General features: G+C 43.4%; 1 protein-coding gene across 2 annotated transcripts in view; it reads left to right on the top strand.

Moving 5' to 3' along the window:
• Positions 1-21650, top strand: part of ARG2 (arginase 2) — a 1243303-nt gene that overhangs the window by 1107479 nt on the left and 114174 nt on the right. The window contains exon 8 of one of the 2 annotated variants that reach the window (XM_073610732.1): positions 11860-11945. The exons of the other annotated variant lie outside the window; for it this stretch is intronic. Within the exon in view, the coding sequence (XP_073466833.1) occupies positions 11860-11945 (86 nt within the window). The remainder of the gene's footprint in view (positions 1-11859; positions 11946-21650) is intronic. 2 annotated transcript variants of the gene reach the window in all.

Raw genomic sequence — 21650 nt, 5'->3', positions numbered from 1 at the left:
CCGTGACCAAAATCCCACGAGGTGAGGGCAGGACCACCAAATATGCATTTCATCTTCTCGTTGACCACACCCCCCAGAAGCGTCTATCACTATAGGCCCCCTAACCTGAGGGAGGAAGGGGAGACAGATCTCCTATCACAATTTGGATTAGCAGCAAGCATGGGAAGTGTTAACATAATGGGGGATTTTAACTATCCAGACATAGAATGGGCGGTTGGAACCGTACATTCATCTAAGGCTCGCCAGTTCCTAAATGTCTTGCAGGACTTTTATGGGTAGACGCACCAACTAGAAATAAAGAGTTACTGGATCTACCGATTACCAACAATACAGACCTGATCACGGATGTGGAAATACAGGGCAATTTAGGTAACAGCAATCACAGGTCAAATTTGCTTCAGTATAAATGACACAAATAGGAAACATAAGGGGAATACAAAGACACTGAATTTCAAAAGAGCCAACTTCCCTAAACTACGAGCCTTGCTAGAAGGCATAAATTGGGATAAAATCATAGGAACAAAGAACACGGAATTACATTCCTTGTAATAGGAATAAAAGTGACAACTTTTTAAAAAAAAACAGCATAAAAATAAAAAATAAAAGGTAAAATAAATAAGCTCGCATGCAAAAGCGAACGCATATGTGAGTAGCGCCTGCATATGAAAACGGTGTTCAAACTACACATGTGAGATATCGCCGCGATCGGTAGAGTGAGAGCATTAATTCTAGCCCTAGACCTCCACTGTAACTTAAAACATGCAACCTGTAGAATTTTTTTAAACGTCGCCTATGGAGATTTTTAAGGGTAAAAGTTTGTCGCCATTCCACAAGCGGGCGCAATTTTGAAGCGTGACATGTTGGGTATCAATTAACTTGGTGTAACATTATCTTTCACAATATAAAAAAAAAAATTGGGCTAACTTTACTGTTGTCTTATTTTTTAATTCAAAAAAGTGTATTTTTTCCAAAAAAAGTGCGTTTGTAAGACCGCTGCGCAAATACGGTGTGACAGAAAGTATTGCAACGACCACCATTTTATTCTCTAGGGTGTTAGAAAAAAAATGTATAATATTTGGGGGTTCTAAGTAATTTTCCAGGCAAAAGAACAGTTTTTAACTTGTAAACAACAAATCTCAGAAAGAGGCTCGGTCCTTAAGTGGTTAAGTATGTAAACAGTAAAAAAGGAGGTCAGACCATATTGGCTCCATAACGAATGAGGAAGGACATCTGGTTACAAAGGATGGGGAAATGGCGATGGTATTGAATTCATTCATTCATTGAAATCACCGGGATCAGATGGCTTGCACCCGAGGGTACTTAGGGAACTCAGTCAAGTAATTGCCAGACCATTGTTCCTAATTTTTACTGACAGTCTACTGACTGGAATGGTACCAGCTGATTGGAGAAAAGCCAATGTAGCACCAATATTTAAAAAGGGCCCAAAATACATCCCTGGGAATTACAGACCAGTTAGCCTAACATCAATAGTATGTAAACTCTTGGAGGGGATGATAAGGGACTATATACAAGATTTTAGTAATGAGAACGGTATCATTAGCAGTAATCAGCATGGATTCATGAAGAATCGTTCTTGCCAAACCAATCTATTAACCTTCTATGAGGAGGTGAGTTGCCATCTAGATAAAGGAAGGCCCATAGACATGGTGTATCTGAATTTTGCAAAAGCATTTGACACAGTTCCCCATAAACATTTACTTTACAAAATAAGGTTCGTTGGCATGAACCATAGGGTGAGTACATGGATTGAAAACTGGCTACAAGGGCGAGTTCAGAGGGTGGTGATAAATGGGGAGTACTTGGATTGGTCAGGGGTGGGGTCCCCCAGGGTTCTGTGCTGGGACCAATCCTATTTAATTTGTTCATAAACGACCTGGAGGATGGGGTAAACAGTTCAATCCCTGTATTTGCGGACAATACTAAGCTAAGCAGGGCAATAACTTCTCCGCAGGATGTGGAAACCTTGCAAAAAGATCTGAACAAATGAATGGGGTTGGCAACTACATTACAAATGAGGTTCAATGTAGAAAAATGTAAAATAATGCATTTGGGTGGCAAAAATATAAATACAATCTGTACAACGGGGGGGAGAACCTCTGGGGGTATCTAGGATGGAAAAGGACATGGGGGGTCCTAGTAGATGATAGGCTCAGCAATAGCATGCAATGCCAAGCTGCTGCTAACAAAGCAAACAGAATATTGGCATGCATTAAAAAGGGGATCAACTCCAGAGATAAAACTATAATTCTCCCGCTCTACAAGACTCTGGTCCGGCCGCACCTAGAGTATGCTGTCCAGTTCTGGGCACCAGTCCTCAGGAAGGATGTACTGGAAATGGAGCAAGTACAAAGAAGGGCAACAAAGCTAATAAAGTGTCTGGAGGATATTAGTTATGAGGAAAGGTTGCGAACACTGTACTTATTCTCTCTGGAGAAGAGACGCTTGAGAGGGGATATGATTTCAATATACAAATACCATACTGGTGACCCCACAATAGGCATAAAACTTTTTTGCAGAAGAGAGTTTAACAAGACTCGTGGCCACTCATCAAAATTAGAAGAAAAATGGTTTAACCTTAAACTATGTAGAAGGTTCTTTACTGTAAGAGCGGCAAGGATGTGGAATTCCCTTTCACAGGTGGTGGTCTCAGCGGGGGGCATTGATAGTTTCAAGAAACTATTAGATAAACACCTGAACGACCGTAACATACAGGGATATACAATGTAATACTGACATATAATCTCACACATAGGTTGGACTTGATGGACTTGTGTCTTTTTTGAACCTCACCTACTATGTAACTATGGGATGGGTTTGACTTGGCAATGCGGGCTGGGACCCAGTACCAGTGAAGGAGTATCTTATTGGCAGCCTCCAACGTGACTGTGTTCAAGAAACATTTCGCTATGCTGGACCAGTTTCTGGAAAATTACAAAATTAATTTTATTTTTTTTTACAAAAAGTTGTCACTTAAATGACATACTGCTTACAGATGCAATGGGTATATGCAGTGGTGTATTTAGGTTTTGTGCTGCCCTAGGCCTGACTAAACTCATGCACCCCCTAATTTAAATATGACCCACCTCTTCCTGTCAAGGCCACACCCCCTCCTTTTTAAGGCCCGCCCTGTCATCTTCATGGTAGGAGGACAGAGAGGGACGCCACGGGAGGAGGACGGAGAGGGACACCGCAGGAGGAGGACAGAGAGGGAAGCCACGGGAGGAGGTCAGAGAGGGACGCCACGGGAGGAGGTCAGAGAGGGACGCCACGGGAGGAGGTCAGAGAGGGACGCCACGGGAGGAGGTCAGAGAGGGACGCCATGGGAGGAGGTCAGAGAGGGACGGGAGAGGGCGGTAAGATGATATCTGGTTCTGGCTACAGCTTCCCTGACAATTGCATATCACTCTGCCGCCAGCTCTCAGTTGAGATGCTGAGATGCTGTAGCCGGGACTTTAGAGGCAGCATCGGATAACTCCTGACTGCTTACTCCACAGCTGGTGGCTGCAGTACTGACAGGAGTGAGGGGTTACCAGAGCCCACCACATCCTATGCTTCACGTTGCCACAAAAAGCTTGAAAATGGAATACTGTTCTTTCATTCTCTGGACAAGTCGAGATTTTCACAGCTCCAGTACAGGTGGGGGAGCAGTAAGAGATGATCACAGTGCAGTCCCAGCACAGCTCTCCCTTGGGCTGACTGAAGATCTCAGAGGATGGATGGCAGCCTTCATCTTCTCCACATGTGAGTTCTGACCTTCTCTGCCTTCTATACAATGCTGTGCTGTAACCCTGCCCTGCACCTTGCAGGGACCATTTACTGAAAGGAAAGTAACTTTCTTGAGAAGGATAAGAAACACTGGGACTTCTGATACATAGATGTATTCAACATTCACACTGTATCTTATTAAAATCATTATTTTTTAATAAGATATAATATATATATATATGTGTGGAATACATTTATGTAGCACCTCAGAAGTCCTATCAAAAAATTTTAGCATAAACAGCAAGCAATGTGATTTTATAATACAACCCCAACTTCAGGAAAGTGAATGTTCATCCATGCAGTGTGGGGGGACTAAATCCAGCGGCGCTTTTAACCCCGCTAGTGGCCGAAAAAGGTTTAAAAAGAGCCGCTGCTGAATTGCTTTGCAGGCGCTTCAGCAGCGTTGGCTATTGATTTCAATGGCTGAGGTATTTTGGGAGTGGTATATTTACCGGTCCTAAATCGCCCCAAAGATGCTGCTTGCAGGACTTTTTCTAACGTCCTGCCAGCGCATCGCTCCAGTGTGAAAGCATTAGGGTAGGAGAGGCATTTTACAGGCGCTTTGCAGGCGTTATTTTTAGCGCTAAAACGCCTGTAAAGTGCCTCAGTGTGAAAGTGGTCTTACCTAATTCTAAGCTGTCTTCCTTCACTCAAAGCCTTGACATCATCTCATACCATACAGGGTAGGGACATTAACCCTGTATGGTATGATGGGGAGGCTGGAGTGTGACCACAATCAATAATTTACATAGAAGCTGAAGGGGACAAGTCACCAGTGGCGTAGCGTGGGGGGTGCCGTGGCCCCGGGCGCGACATTTAGGGGGGCACAATTTCGTGCCAGTAGTGTCACTACTGGCTGCCTCCTCCTAATTTAAATTTCCTGTGTCCCCCGCGCTCTGGCCGCCATGTTCAGTGTCCGGCGCCCTGTGATTGGGCGTATGGGGGTCATGTGCAGAGTGGGGCTGGCCTGTCCGCGATCGCGATTGCTCCTGAAGTCCCGCCCCCTCACATAACCCCCATACGCCCAATTACAGTGCGCCGGGAAACACTGAACATGGCGGCTGGAGTGCGGGGGAGACAAGCACTGGAATGTGTGAGCCGCCGGGGCCGCTGTCTTCTCCTCTTTCTCCTCCTCCTCCGGAGTCCAGACCGATGCAGGACAAGAAGGTGAGGGATGGATGGGTGCGGGGGGGAGGCGCCGTATATGTAGTGTCAGTATAGGAAGATTGTAGGCAGAACAGTATAGTGGTCAGTGTAGTGTAGTGGACAGGATAGTGGTCAGTGTAGTGTAGTGGACAGTATAGTATAGTGGTCAGTATAGTGTAGTGGACAGTATAGTGGTCAGTATAGTGTAGTGGACAGTATAGTGGTCAGTGTAGTGTAGTGGACAGTAAAGTATAGTGGTCAGTGTAGTGGACAGTATAGTATAGTGGTCAGTGTAGTGGACAGTATAGTGGTCAGTGTAGTGGACAGTGTAGTTCTCAGTGTAGTGGACAGTATAGCATAGTGGTCAGTGTAGTATAGTGGACAGTATAGTGGCCAGTGTAGTGTAGTGGACAGTATAGTAGTCAGTGTAGTGTAGTGGACAGTATAGTGGTCAGTGTAGTTCTCAGTGTAGTGTAGTGGTCAGTATAGTGTAATGGACAGTATAGTGGTCAGTGTAGTGTAGTGGACTGTGTAGCAGTCAGTATAGTGGACAGTATAGTGTAGTGGACAGTACAGTGGTCAGTGTAGTGGACAATATAGTGGTCAGTGTAGTGGACAGTGTAGTTGTCAGTAGAGTAGAGTGTAGTGTGGTGTAGTGGACAGTGTAGTGGACAGTATAGTGGTCAGTATAGTGGACAGTATAGTGTAGTGGTGTGGACAGTATAGTGGTCAGTGTAGTGTAGTGGACAGTCTAGTGGGCAGTATAGTGGTCAGTGTAGTGGACAGTATAGTGTAGTGGACAGTATAGTGGTCAGTGTAGTGGTCAGTATAGTGTAGTGGACAATATAGTGTAGTGTAGTGGACAGCGTAATGGACAGCGTAGTGGACAGTGTAGTGGACAGTATAGTGTAGTGCACAGTATAGTGGTCAGTGTAGTGGACAGTATAGTGGTCAGTGTAGTGGTCAGTATAGTGTAGTGTAGTGGTCAGTTTAGTGGACAGTATAGTGTAGTGGTCAGTGTAGTATAGTGGACAGTATAGTGGTCAGTGTAGTGGACAGTATAGTATAGTGGTCAGTGTAGTGTAGTGGACAGTATAGTGGTCAGTGTAGTTCTCAGTGTAGTGGTCAGTGTAGTGTGTAATGGTCAGTAAAGGAATCAGGTTGGTCAGTGTTGAAATCAAGTAGGTTAGTGTAGTGGTCAGTATAGGAATCAGGTAGGTCATTACTATTGTATTCGAAGGGACTCGGGGAGTGCTAAAAGTCCATAGGTTAGGGGGCGCAAATTATTTGCCTTGCCCCAGGTGCTGACAACCCACGCTACGTCACTGCAAGTCACAGCAGTGGAGGACGCCTGCTGGAGAAAGTAAAGCTGGGTACACACAGACTGAGATTTGTCCAGTTTAGCAGGAACTGGCTAAATTTCAATGTATCCCTGTAAGACAGAAGCCAATCATTAGATCAGCTTCTCTTAAAAAGGACTGCTTAAGGCTGGGTTCACACTATTGTCGCATGCGGCTCACAGCAGGAGTCCGGTGCATCTCCATTCACCGTTCCAGGTCCGATTTCAGCCTGAACTTTTGGGCTGAATTCGGACCTGAAATGGACCAAAAGATGCACAGGAGCCCTGTGCAATTTGCATCAGAACCACAGCAGAGATATGTGAACCGGCTCCATAGAGAGCTGGTCACAATCTCCTACCATGCAAATTTGATGCTGGGAAATCCGCATCCAATTTGCATAAGTGTGAACCCAGCCTGAAACCTTGATCAGTTAGCAGCTTGCAGCAAATCGGCTGCAGCACTAATCAGTGTATACTGACAGTGGAGAGTCCCCGCTGTCAGAATACAATGTCCTTGCAAGGGGGATCCTTGCATTCACATCACTTGTATAGATGCAAGAACCTGTCAGCTAGCAAACTAAACAAAAAAACCTGTGCACATGTACCAACTTAAAGCAGATGTAAACCGCGGCAGTAAAAAAAAAAAACCTTTCCCCTGGAAGGCAATTGTTTGCCTTAGAATGAAGCACTCTAACAGGGCTTACCTCCTCCCCTGGCCTTCCTTCTGGGTTCACGGGCTTCGGCTCTCCCACGCATGCAGAGAGCATTTGAGAGGTGGTGAGGAGACATTGTATCCAGTGGCGTAGCGTGGGTTGTCAGCACCTGGGGCAAGGCAAATAATTTGCGCCCCCTAACCTGTGGACTTTTAGCACTCCCCGAGTCCCTTCGAATACAATAGTACTGACCAACCTGATTCCTATACTGACCACTACACTAACCTACTTGATTTCAACACTGACCAACCTGATTCCTTTACTGACCATTACACACTACACTGACCACTACACTGAGAACTACACTGACCACTATACTGTCCACTACACTACACTGACCACTATACTATACTGTCCACTACACTGACCACTATACTGTCCACTACACTACACTGACCACTACACTATACTGTCCACTAAACTGACCACTACACTGACCACTATACTGTGCACTACACTATACTGTCCACTACACTGTCCACTACACTGTCCACTACGCTGTCCACTATGCTGTCCACTACACTACATTATATTGTCCACTACACTATACTGACCACTACACTGACCACTATACTGTCCACCACACTATACTGTTCACTACACTGACCACTATACTGCCCACTACACTGTCCACTACACTACACTGACCACTATACTGTCCACACCACTACACTATACTGTCCACTACACTGACCACTATACTGTCCACTACACTGTCCACTACACCACACTACACTCTACTGACAACTACACTGTCCACTACACTGACCACTATATTGCCCACTACACTGACCACTGTACTGTCCACTACACTATACTGTCCACTATACTGACTGCTACACAGTCCACTACACTACACTGACCACTATACTGTCCATTACACTATACTGACCACTACACTACACTGAGAACTACACTGACCACTATACTGTCCACTACACTACACTGACTACTATACTATACTGTCCACTACACTACACTGACCACTATACTGTCCACTATACTACACTGACCACTATGCTATACTGTCCACTACACTGTCCACTACACTACACTGACCACTATACTGTCCACTACACTGACCACTATACTATACTGTCCACTACACTGACCACTATACTTTACTGTCCACTACACTACACTGACCACTATACTGTCCACTACACTATACTGACCACTATACTATACTGTCCACTACACTACACTGACCACTATCCTGTCCACTACACTACACTGACCACTATTCTGCCTACAATCTTCCTATACTGAAACTACATATACGGCGCCTCCCCCCCCGCACCCATCCATCCCTCACCTTCTTGTCCTGCATCGGTCTGGACTCCGGAGGAGGAGGAGGAGAAGACAGCGGCCCCGGCGGCTCACACATTCCAGTGCTTGTCTCCCCCGCACTCCAGCCGCCATGTTCATTGTTTCCCGGCGCACTGTAATTGGGCGTATGGGGGTTATGTGAGGGGGCGGGACTTCAGATCGCGGACAGGCCAGCCCCACTCTGCACATGACCCCCATACGCCCAATCACAGGGCGCCGGACACTGAACATGGCGGCCAGAGCGCGGGGGACACAGGAAATTTAAATTAGGAGGAGGCAGCCAGTAGTGACACTACTGGCACGAAATTGCGCCCCCCTAAATGTCGCGCCCGGGGCCACGGCACCCCCTGCACCCCCAACGCTACGCCACTGATTGTATCAGCTCCACCCAACCTGCTTTAACCCTTTGCACTCCATGCCGCACACAGTTGTGGGCTGCTTGCAGAGTGCTGCCTTTCATTCAAATGGGTCACAGTCAGTGGGTGTTATACCTGCTGAAAGCAACAGAGGGTATAATTGCAGCCACGGCATGTGAACATGCCCAGCTGTTGCCTCTACAGCTAAAACATGGCAGTAAAAGCACAGCTCAACAGCGGGGTTTTACTGCACCTCAACCGCTAGTGTGAACAATTAAATGTTTTAATAAATGTAAAAGAAAAAAAAAATTTTTACATCGATAAGTGCTTATAATTAAAACATGTTTTAGTACATTTAAAAATGTTTGTTTACATTTATTTATTTCTAAAAGCGTGCATGTGTGTATGTATATATAATATATATATATATATATATATATACATACGTGGGTGTTTGAGCTTTGGGGTACACGCCCTAATGTAATAGGCTGCGCACGCCTATGTGTGGACCATAAACATGTAGCTTTTAGTTTGACACTGCATAACCCCTATAGTGTTCTTTCTGAGCTAGAAGCAGATACAAAGATTACAAACATAACTGCTTGTAAGATTGGCAACCCTTCTCTGTACAGGAAAGAAGAGCTTTAGAAAAAAATTGCAAAAGTGTGTTGTGGATAAGGCTCCTAAAAGGAAAAGACATCATCTTGTTGGTGAATTATTTGTAAGAGGTGCTTCTTTAGGAAATCATGTGGAAGTGTCAAAAGAAGTTAAGTGTTTGCCTGATGCTACTGTTAGGAGAGATATAAGGTGCATTTTGAACATTGTCAAAAAAAGCTAGTGAGGAGTGCAGTGTTGATGTTGTTGTGCAGCTTGGCATAAATGATTTGTCCCAGAATGATGTGCATTCTGTACAGAAGGATTTTCAGAATTTGGGCCAGGATCTTCAACAATTAGGGTGCACTGTTACATTTTCAGAGGTCTTACCTGTGCATAATGGACAACACAAGAAAGGACTTTGTATAGCAGAGTTCAATGTTTGGGTAAAAGCTTGGTGCTTGGTTCCAAAACAAGCTCATTTGGTTGCTGAACATAGCCTGTTCATTAGAACAAGAATACAGTCTTATATACAGTTGAAGAGGGGGTTCCCCCCTCTTGCTCATATTACGCTAACACTACACCTGTAACCAGAAACCTAATTAACATGAGTAATTATCTAATCATTTACCCAGACTTGGTGACTCAGAGATATGACCTTTCAGGGTAGACTCACAGTCTCCTCACTCCCAGCTTACAATACACATAAGTATAAACACATGCCCCAATAGTCTGCTAGGAGACAAAGGTGTGTTAATGAGCATAATAAACTATTGGGTGAAAGACCCATTCCAGGTCTCATTAATCAGCATTCCTTTCACATACATCTGTCCACTGAGTCCCAAGCTGGCAGAGACCATCATGGCCTCCTTAATAATGTTCTTTTGCATTACATAACAGAATATCTTTCTAAATGCTTATAGCTCCTTCAAATGCCAGGACCCATAGTCGGTAGGCAAGAGGCTAGCATTCAGTCCCCTCCAAAAGCCTCTGTCGCGGGTGAGTCTGTGACAGAATTGGTGTAGTATACATACCCCCCAGGACAGACTGAAGATTATGATAAATTGTTGATTGATGAGATAATTTAAATGACAGCGAAGGGAGAGGTTTTAATTATGGGTGACTTCAACATGCCTGACATTAACTGGAATTCCCAAACTACTATTACAAGCAGGAGCAGGGTTGTAATGGAAACACCGAATGGGGTTTCCCTAAAACAGTTAGTAAAAAGCCCAACCCGAGGTGACCGTATTCTAGACCTAGTACTGACAAATGGGGATCGACTGTCTGATGTTGAGGTGCGAAAGAATGTGGGTGCTAGTGATCACCAATGTCTTTGGTTTGATATTAAAACAAGAACTGAAAAATCATATACAAAAACAAAAGTTTTAGATTTTAAAAGGACAAATTTTGCTGAAACGGGGACATTTCTAAAAAACGAATTGAAAGGTTGGAGTAAAATGACAGAAGTAATCAGTGGGCACTATTAAAGTCTACCATCCTGGAGGCAACTAGATTATATGTCAGGCAAGTTAGTAAACATAAATGGAAGAAAAAAACAATATGGTTCACTAAATAGCAGAGGTGGGGGACTCGAGTCACATGACTTGACTCGAGTCAGACTCGAGTCACCTGTTTGAGGACTTGCGACTTGCTTGACAAAATTAAATAAATGACTCAACTTGAATTTGACTGGTCACTAATGACTTGCGACTTGACTTTGACTTGGGCTATTTGACTTGCAATGACTTGGCACCAGAAGTGCTGTGTCTTGGCCTAGGCAAAAGCCGCCCCCCCCCCAAAAGAAAGCTCCCCCCAAGTCCCGGCTTCGGGCTAGATCAGTATTTTGACTTAATTTGTGACTTGACCAAAATAAATTACTTGACTTGACTTGACTTGCTTGACTTCTAGCAGGGACTCGACTTGACTTGCTTGCTTGCTTTTCGCCACAGTAACTTGGGACTTGCTTGTGACTTGAAGGTTAAGACTTGAGACTTGCTTGTGACTTGCACATGTGTGACTTACTCCCATCACTGCTAAATAGTAAATGCTAAAGAAAAAAAATAGCATATAGAAGATTCAAGGAATCAGGAGCTGTAGCTGACAGAGAGGAGTACAAAAATAGACAAAAGGAGGCCAAACACAAAAGCACAGAAAGAGGAGGAAATTGCTAAATCTATTAAGAAAGGAGATAAAACGTTTTTTAGGTACATTAGTTATGGAAGGAAGAAAAAAAAAGGGGTCACTAAAATTAAAACTGGGCACAACGTATATGTTGAGGGGGACCAGGATGTAGCAAATCAATTTAAACAATTACTTCTGCTCAGTCTTCACAGAAATAAATTGCACTAACAATAACAAGTTGGGGAATCATATTGGTTCCTGTAATGGCTGTTCATTTTTTTTAATTTCTGGAGACAGAGGTAGCAGAGGAACTGGCTCGGTTAAAGCATAATAAAGAAATAAAGGCTCGGTTAAAGCTTAATAAAGCAATGGGTCCTGATGGTATTCATCCCAAAGTTCTAAGAGAACTTTATAGTTGTTGATATAGTTGTTGGACCATTAACAGGTCTTTTTAATCAATCTCTTTTAACAGGAGAAGTCCCCCATGACTGGCAGACAGCTAATATTGTACCTATCCACAAGAAGGGCAGCAAGGTAGAAGATGGCAACTACAGCCCAGTGAGTTTAACATTAATTGTAGTCAAGGTAATGGAATCACTCCTGAAAAGAATGATCATTGATCACCTAAAAATACACAGCTTGCTGGACCCAAAGCAGCATGGCTTTACAGAGGGCAGATCATGTCATACTAAGCTTATTGAATTTTTTGAGTATATTACTAATGTTTTGGACCAGGGTGGTGCTGTGTTGATACAGTTCCACATAATGATCTAATACAAAAGTTGTACAAGCTAGGACTTAGAGCGGAGTTCCACCCTCAAAGTTTTTTTAAAAGTCAGCAGCTACTGTAGCTGCTGACTTTTAATAAGGACACTTACCTGTCCAGGGAGCCCGCGATGTCGGCCCCCCAAGGCCAATTCGTCCATCTGCTCGGGTGCAGGCGCCGCCATTGCAACTAAGGGAAACCGGCAGTGGAGTCGTGTGGTGCTTTCTGAATGCCCCCCCCATCTTCCAGAATACAAACAGGTCCCAGAAGGCAGCAGGGGGAACGAGGAGGGGCCGAGGCAGAAAAGGAAATGATGTACCTCGCTGCCGCCAGGCTGGGACGGAAGTATAAACAAAAAACAAAAAAATTAACCCTGCGCTTACAGTTCAGCAGCTAACACAACAAATAGGAAATTTGTTCAGAATAGCAGGTGCATAAAAGAGTGTAGCGCTATTATGTCAAATGTGCAAACAAGTGTATTATTGCATGCACAGGATAAAAGGAAAAAAAGGAATCTCTTTCTCCTCATAAAGCACGAAGTATAGTCTCTGGTAGTCTTCAAGTATCACTTATGTGCAATAATTATTCATAGTCCAATACTTTAATAAAACGGTCCTGTTCACCACGTGAATAACTAGTATGGAAAAGTTAATGTGATGGACCCTCCACACAGAAGAAATGCAGGCTTACTAGAGGGGTTGGACTCATAAGAACATATGCTCAATGAGTCAGAAGGGCTTGTATTACCAACCGGTAATAAAGGAGGACCTTTCAAATGAATGGCAATGGAACTCCAAAGGCATCCAAAACTTTGGGGGAACCTCTTCTAATAGGTAGTTACCCGTCTCAGGAAAATGGCCCATATGAAATAAAAAGGGGGCCACATAGCATAATTCCGTATATAAAACAAATTTATTGAAAAAGGTATATATACGGGGTGACCCAGAGAGAATCCATCTTGGACCTCTATATCTTAAGTACACAAAATTAAATTAATTAAATTAAATCTTTAAATTAATTTTTGTAAAATTTTCCTTTTTTATATTTTTCACATTTTCATTACATATTTTTTATCTTATTTATTCCCATAGGGGACATTTACATTCCTTGAATGAATTATTTATATTCTTGGATACACATCACACACAAGTAATTCACACACATCACACAAACAATTTCATCTCATATCACTTCTAAGTCACTTAAGACACTAAGATGTACGTATACGCGTCCATATATCAGTGATCCTGTATAATTTTGGGATGTCTATTGTTACTATAAATTCCCTTTTTTTCGGATTAATTTCACCTAATTCCTTTTCTGATCACAAGTCTATAATTGCACTGTATATGTTTATTTTTCAAGATCGTGAAAATGGCGAGATGTGTAGTGAATCATCACCCATAAAATACGGGTCATTCCGGGGTTGGTTCCACTATTTTTGGTTAAATATGCCCACCCAGTGGTCCAGATTTGTGTTTTGAGATGGCAGCATAATCTGTCAATCTCAGTGGCGCTTCGACACGTCTGGTTGACGATGACAACATTACGCATAGCCGACTGTCATATGGAGGCGTGGCACGCACGCCAGTGGCGGTGGCTTTGTTTTGCGCTCCACTCAGTGGGAAGCGCGCATCTGACCCTGATGCCGTGACGTCAGTTGGGTCACGCTGCTCTTACTTTTAACTTCTGCCGTCTTGTATATTACAAGACGGCGAACCCGGAACTCGCTGGAATCAGAGATGGATAGTTCTTCTCTTTTCATATATATATCTTTCTTTACAAGGGGGTGTTCTAAATAAACAGTACACACGATCTAGTAAAACAGTACATATAGGGAAATTTAGTGTAGGGTGCTGGAACGCATAATTAACATATAATAGCGAGGCTTGGAACGCACGCGGGTCCGCCATTTTGGCTGAACCCGGAAGTGCATGATGGAAATTGGCAAGAGCTGGATTCTCATCAGGGGGGTCACAGTATCTTTATTAGGGAGCATGGCAGCAGTGGATGAGCACCCCAGACGAAGTCAAGTGAGACGAAACTCGTCGGGAGACTCCACTGCCTGCCACAATTTTACATTAAGTGCTTTTTTACTACAATAATGTAAGTGTTTTACCTTTTTCAATAAATTTGTTTTATATACGGAATTATGCTATGTGGCCCCCTTTTTATTTCATATATCTCTTTTATGCACCTGGGACGGAAGTATACCATGGTACTTCATAAAAGGTAAGAAAAAAATGTATAACCAAAAACGAGGGGTGGGAATTCCACTTTAACCCTTGGGTGATTCAGTGGAATGCAGTTGGCTAAAGAATAGATGCCAGAGTGTGGTTGTAAATGGGGTTCACACAGAACAGAGACCAGTCACTAGTGGTGTAGCACAAGGCTCTGTACTAGATCCTGTTCTATTTAATCTGTATGTAAGTGATATAATTAAAGGTTTGTTGGGTAATGTATGTCTTTTTGCTGATGATACAAAGGTATGTAATAGGCTTGATATCCCTGGAGGTGTTTGTAACATGGAACATGATTTGGCATTGCTGGAATATTAGTCAAAGCAGTGGAGACTGCAGTTCAGCGTTTCTAAATGTAAAATAATGTACCTAGGGAAAAATAATCCCCTGAGAGAATACAACATTGGGGTACAGTGTTATCCAGCACTACAGAAGAAAAAGATTTGGGGGTACTTATTTCAGATTGCAAAATGAACAAACAGTGTGATCAGGCAGTGGGAAAAGCTATTAGAATTCTAAGATGCGTCACTAGGGGGATCACCAGCTGGAGGAAGGAGGTCCTGATTCCCCTATATTGATATTTAGTGAGCCCTCATTTAGAAAATTGTGTCCAGTTCGGGAGACCTCACTTACAAAAATATATTAATAAGAACAAGTCCAGAGATGGATAACAAAAATGATGAAAGGTGTGGGGGATAAAACATATCAAGAGAGGCTTAAGGAACTTAATATGTACAGTCTGGGTGAAAGAAGCGAAGGGGGAGACATGATTGAAACCTTTAAATACATCAAGAGGGTGAATAAGGTTCAGGAAGGCAGTTTTTTCAATATGAAACCAAAATCAAGAACAAGGGGACATGACCTCAAAGTAACTGGAGGGAAGTTTAAAACTAATCTGAGAAAGTATTACTTTACTGAAAGGATAGTTGAAAGGAAAGGAAAGTTAATGAAAAAAACAAACAAACAAAAAAAACAATAAAAACCAAACAAAGAAAAATGGGCAGATTCGATGGACCACTTGGTCTTTTTCTGCCATCAGTTTTCCATGTGTCTGTTATTTCACTTCCTCACTACCTATCACAGTTTCGGAGGCCCTGAAATGCCAAGATAGCACAAAACCCCCCCAAATGGCACCTTTTCGGAAAGTAGACACCCCAAGCCACAGTATTTGCAGAGAGGCAAAGTTGGACATAAGCTTTGTCCAGCTGCAATTCTTCTGCACTGGACAGCAACTGCTTCACTTCAGCTGCACTCTCAGTCTGCCTAGATGAGATTAGACTTCTCTAAAAGCCTGCCAACAGTTCTCCCTCTTCTGGAGTGTCCGCCCGGTCCCACTTGGCCTCGGATGAGCTGGCCGAGACCTACTTATCCAGACCTACCGGCAGGGACCTGAACTTGGCTTGTAATCTTGGGGACCCTCAATCTACTTCCCCACCATTGCCACTCCCCACCGGCTCACCTGATGACAAGGAATCCTCTGATTTCGGCTCCTTTCATGTGGGAGAGACAGGATGGACAGCGATGGCAGGTTTCTCTGGTGTACTTGTTCGCTCTGGCATGATAGTGCCCCTCTGGACTCAAGTCCATGGAAGATTTTATTTTTTGCCTTTTTTTTTTTTTTACACCAAGTTGTCACTTAAATGATATATTGCTCACACATGCCATGGGTACAGTGTATGTGGAATAACAGCCCAAAATACATTCTGCTGCTTCTCCAGAGTATGGGAGTCTCATATGTGAGACTTTTTGGCAGCCTAACCACATACAGGCCCCCAAAATTCAATGACCACCTTCAGGCCTTTGAAAGGGTGTATTTCCTCATGTCACTCCCTCACTACCTATCACAGTTTCAGAGGCCCTAAAATGCCAGGATAGTACAACCCCCCTCCCCCAATGGCCCCCTTTTTGGAAAGTAGACACCCCAAGGAATTTGATAAGAGGCATGGTGAGTATTTTGCAGATCTCATATTTTGTCATGCAGTGCCTTTTCTGACACTTTGTTTTTTACATGAAAAATCTTTTTTTTTTGCTAGAAAATTACTTTGAACCCCCAAACATTATAAATTTTTGAAGCATAGGCCCTAGAGAATAAAATGGTGGGTGCTGCTATTTTTAATGTCACACAGCAATTGTGCAGCGGTTTTCAAACACAAAGTATTTGGAAAAAATACACTTTTTAATTTTTTTTTTATTTTAACGCACAAAAACACAAAATAGTACCCAATTGTTTAGTAAAGTATGAAAGATAATCTTACGGCGAGTAAACCGATACCAAACATGATATGCTTAAAAATTATGCACACTCGTGCAACGGTGACAAACTACGTATATTTTTAATATCCATAGGCGATGCTTTAAAAGCCCTTACAGGTTACCACTTTAGATTTACACAGTATCACTAGTGCTCAAATTACTGCCCTCAATCTGCAATTCGCAGTGAAACCTTACATGCATGGTGCGATGCTTGCGTTCTCTTTTGTGCGCAAGCACCCGGGGGGGGTGCTTTAATTTCTTTTCCTTTTTTTTTTGCTTTTTTTTTTTTTTTTTTGAAAATAAAAAAACAATACCTGCAGGTATCATCCCGGTATAACCACTCAAAGGCCAGTGACGTACCAGTACATTGCTGGTCCTTGTTGGGCATATATGTATTGTTCTTTTTTTTTCATGCAGCCTTTGGTCTGAACAAAAAAAGAGAACCTAACAGATTCCTCCATTCACATTGATGGATGTGGATGAAGAAATCTCTGCCAGAAAACGTGTGTAATATGCATTAGAGTATACCGCCCTGCATTCACCCACCTCTAATGATGGGCATATGCAATGTTGCAGAAATCCCTGCCAAAAGAAAGTAAAAAAAATATATGACAAAGCATGGGGACGATCCTCCCACTGACCACCCCAGGCCTCCATGCTTGGGCATAAACATTCTTTCTTTTTAACTGCGAATGAGAAATCTCCTCCTACAGCGCTGCAATCACTGACATATGTATTCTGGAAGCAGAATACATATGTATTTTGTCAGAATAAACAGATCAGTGCTGCAGCTGAACAATGTTACAAACACAACTGAACATTAACGCAACAAAAAAAAACAATTTTTTTACTGAAGTCTCTGCCAAAAAAATATTTTTTTTTCCTTCAGAAATGTTATTTTTCTGTGGTATTGTTCTAAACACGGGAAAACTGCGCCATTTTACAGGCATACTATAGACACCCCCCAGGCACGATATTTAAAGGAATGTTTTGTTTTTATTGTTTCACTTTAAGCATTCTTAAAATTACTGCTCCTGAAAAAATGTCCGCTTTTAAAACTTGTCCCCTGGGGCAGGACCAGGGTCCCAAACACTTTTTAGGGCAAAAACTTGCATATAAGCCTTTAAAATTAGCACTTTTTATTTTTCACATTCGTGTCCCATAGACTTTAATGGTGTTCGAACAAACTTTTTTGTATGTTCGGATGTTCTGGTGCGAACCGAACCAGGAGGTGTTCGGCTCATCCCTAATCACAACAGAAACTACCCAAATGACCCTGGTTAAAAGTTTACATACCCCAGTTCTTAATACCGTGTATTGCCGCTTTACCATCAATGGCAGCTCATACTAGCTCATTATGAAATACTTACTTTAGAACGAGGCCTCGGCATCTGATCCCGTCCACGCCAAGGGAGCTGGCGTGTTCCCTCTGCATTTCTTCTGGCTACATGGCTCCGGTGCTGTGAGTGGCCGGAGCCACGATTATGTCACTCCCGGGCATGCACACCAGAGTCTTCTTCCCGGCAACCACTTTAATTACCTCCTGAGGAGCACGAGGTTTAACACCTGCAGTTGATTTGGAAGGATATCACCATTTTTCTTTCACAACCAGGACTTTTTGGTGTTTTGAAACTTCTTTTTCACTTCAATTATTACTAAGTTTTGTGGATCACTTGAATGGACTTTCATTGTTTATAAATATTTGCAAATTGATTTTATTATAACAGTAATGACAGCGTAACATTTTGCTTATTTTATCTGTTTTATGGTGTGTACATACATATGAGTGCAGGTGTTGGGTCATTTATTTATATTCATTTAATCATAGAGTGCAGAATTTATATATACAGTATATATATATATATATATATATATATATATATACACACACACACACACATATAGTCATTTAACACTGTTTGCGGCTGTAATGTATTGTCGGGTCCCGGCAATATCGATGAAAATCATTGAGAAAAACGGCATGGGTTCCCCCCCAGCCCATTACCAGGCTCTTTGGGTCTGGTATGGATATTAAGGGGAACCCCGCACCCAAATTTATAAAAAAAAATGGTGTGGGGGGGGCCCCCAGGCACTATATACTCTGAACAGAAGTATATATACTATACGGCCTACCCTATATACTCTGCAGAAAATTGGGCCTTAGGTGTTGGTGGTGCCAGAACACTGTAACCTCTCACAGTTACTCTTGTTGTGCGCAGGAACAGGCCCTGCTGTTAAATATTATTTCAAAAATTGTAATTACATGCCCCTGTTAAACAGGGGAAGAAAAATTTGGCCTTGTGTGGTGGTGCCACAACACTGTAAGCCCTTACAGTTACTCTTGGTGGGTGCAGGAACGGGCCCTGCTGTTAAATATTATATCAAAACTTGTAATTACATGCCCCTGTTAAACAGGGGCAGAAAAATTGGGCCTTTGGTGGTAGTGGTGCCACAACACTGTAAGCCCTCACAGTTACTCTTGTGGGCGCAGGAACGGGCCCTGCTGTTAAATATTATATCAAAAATTGTAATTACATGCCCCTGGTAAACAGGGGAAGAAAAATTGAGCCGTAGGCAGTGGTGGCGCTGTCCTAAACCAAAAATATTTTTGGAAGCTAGCATCATCAAGATTGAGGAGGAATAGGGTAGTCACTCAGCACAGGCAGTCTTCAAGAGATCCCACATCCATAGAAAAATCAATCAGTTACATCAGCATCAGGTGCTTGATAGCTGCTGCTGATCCAAGACTGATTCATTTTTATGAATGTGAGCCTATCAACAGAGTCTGTGGACAGGAGCACTCTATGAACCATTACAAACCCTCCAGCAGCACTGAATGTGCGTTCAGAAAGAACACTGAATGCAGGACAGGCCAGTAGCTCAATTGCATATTGAGCAAGTTCTGGCCAGTGGTCCATCCTCAAGACCCAGTAACCCAGTGGATGGTCTGTTGGAAAGGTCTCCAATTCTACTCTTGCCCCAAGATATTCATGCACCATGTAATGCAGACGCTGGCGATGGTTGCTTGAACCGATCAGACCTCGGCGCTGAGGACTGAAAAATTGTCTAAAGACATCGGTCAGCCGGCCACCTTCTCTACCGCTCTTCCTCTGACTGAACGAAGCCTCAGCAACACGTTGTCCAGTAACAGGAAATTGTAACCTCCCAGGGTCTGTCTCAGGAGATCCTGTAAGCCTGGGTACCTGCTCAAGAACCGCTGCACCACCAAATTCAGGACGTGTGCTAAACATGGGACATGGGTCAAGTGTCCCTTTCGGAGGGCGGAGAGAAAGTTGGTGCCATTGTCGCATACAACCATTCCTGGCTGAACCTGGCATGGCGTCATCCACCTCTGAGCCTGCCCCTGCAGAGTTGACAGAATCTCTGTCCCAGTGTGGCTCCTGTCCCCTAAGCAGACCAACTCAAGCACTGCATGGCATCTTTTTGCCTTTTTGCTTGTGTAGGCCCTTGAACGCTTACGGAGCACTGCTGGTTCAGAGGAGAAATCTGCAGAAGATGCCATAGAGGAAGAAGAAGAGGAGGGGGTGGAGGAGAGAGCTGTGGAAGAATCACCACTAGCATTTTGGAGGCGTGGTGGCGAAACAAGCTCCAACAATACTGAACCCTGTCCTGCATCCTTCTCAGCTGCCAGCAGAGTTACCCAGTGCGCCGTGAAGGAAAGGTAAAGTTGCTGCTCATGCCTGCTAGACCATGAGTCAGCAGTAATATGCACCTTACTGCTGACCTCCCTGTCCAAGAAGAGGAGGGGGTGGAGGAGAGAGCTGTGGCAGAATCACCACTAGCATTTTGGAGGCGTGGTGGCGGAACACCTTACTGCTGACCTCCCTGTCCAACGAGGTCAAAACATTGCCTTCCACATGCCGGTAGAGAGCCGGAATGGCCTTCCGTAAAAAGAAATGGCGTTTTGGAACCTGCCACTGAGGTACAGCACATTCCTCAAATTCGCGAAAAGGGGGAGTGGCATGGACTCAATCCCCCTGAAACGTGATTGGCCAAAGGCCAAAGCCGGAACAAATCAGTGCATGACGGATGCGGCTGGATTTGAATCGGAGTGCAGTACTTTTGAAATGAAATGAAATAGAGACTTAAATTCTGGCAGCTTTACGGGACAGTGTCCAAAAGCCAGGAGTAGCTAGGCAGAGCTTGAATAAAGCTTCAGGTCAGTTACACCAGGAGTTCCAAAACATTACACGGGTGTGTATCCCATGCAGATGTTGTGTGTGGTTCCCAGCAAGTGGCGTCTCCCCGCTCTGCAATGCTCTGATACTCCTGGCTTTCAGACACCTTCCCGTAAAGCTGCCAGAATCAAGTCTCTACTATCTAGTAGATGGATACCCAATTTGGAACGTTCTTTGCTCTATTACATTACCGCTTGTTTTGGCGCCCATTTGTGCCCCCCTCCTGCACAGTTTCCTCTACTTCTTTCCTTATTGGAATCATTTTGCATGTTAAAAACACATTGTGACTATACTTACTCCTATCCTATAACCCTGACAAAGGTGTTTAACCAGAAACGCACCGGGTACCGGGGATTATCATTCACCAGAGAGTATTATCTTATTGTCATACTGTTCATGTAAATTGTTGTCTTGTGTTTTTTTGTATTCTTCTTGTATGTAAACCATTTTGTTAGTTTTTAACCATTGATCATTTTTCTGATCGCATATTTTTATATATATTCAATAAAATTTACTTTTTTGTACTAGCCAAGTGTATGTTGCCTTTAAAGTCCCAATGAAGGGGGATCTCTTCTCTTTTTCCTAATCACATACTAGGGATGTGGCAACCACACTTTAGGGATCTGACATGATGAAACCCTCTTTGCTATGGAATGAAATGAGGCCAAAACAACTGGGACACGCCGGAACGAATCGGTGCATCAAGGATGTGACTGGATTTGAATCTGAGCGCGGTACGTGGCAGTGAAATGAGTGAAATTATTTGCCATGTCAGAGGCACGATTCGGAGTGCTGCGACCGACAA

Source organism: Aquarana catesbeiana, linkage group LG13, assembly GCF_042186555.1.
Source record: "Aquarana catesbeiana isolate 2022-GZ linkage group LG13, ASM4218655v1, whole genome shotgun sequence".
NCBI lineage: Eukaryota > Metazoa > Chordata > Amphibia > Anura > Ranidae > Aquarana > Aquarana catesbeiana.
The sequence above is the reverse complement of the archived record's forward strand: the minus strand, read 5'-3'. Positions and strand labels throughout refer to the sequence as shown.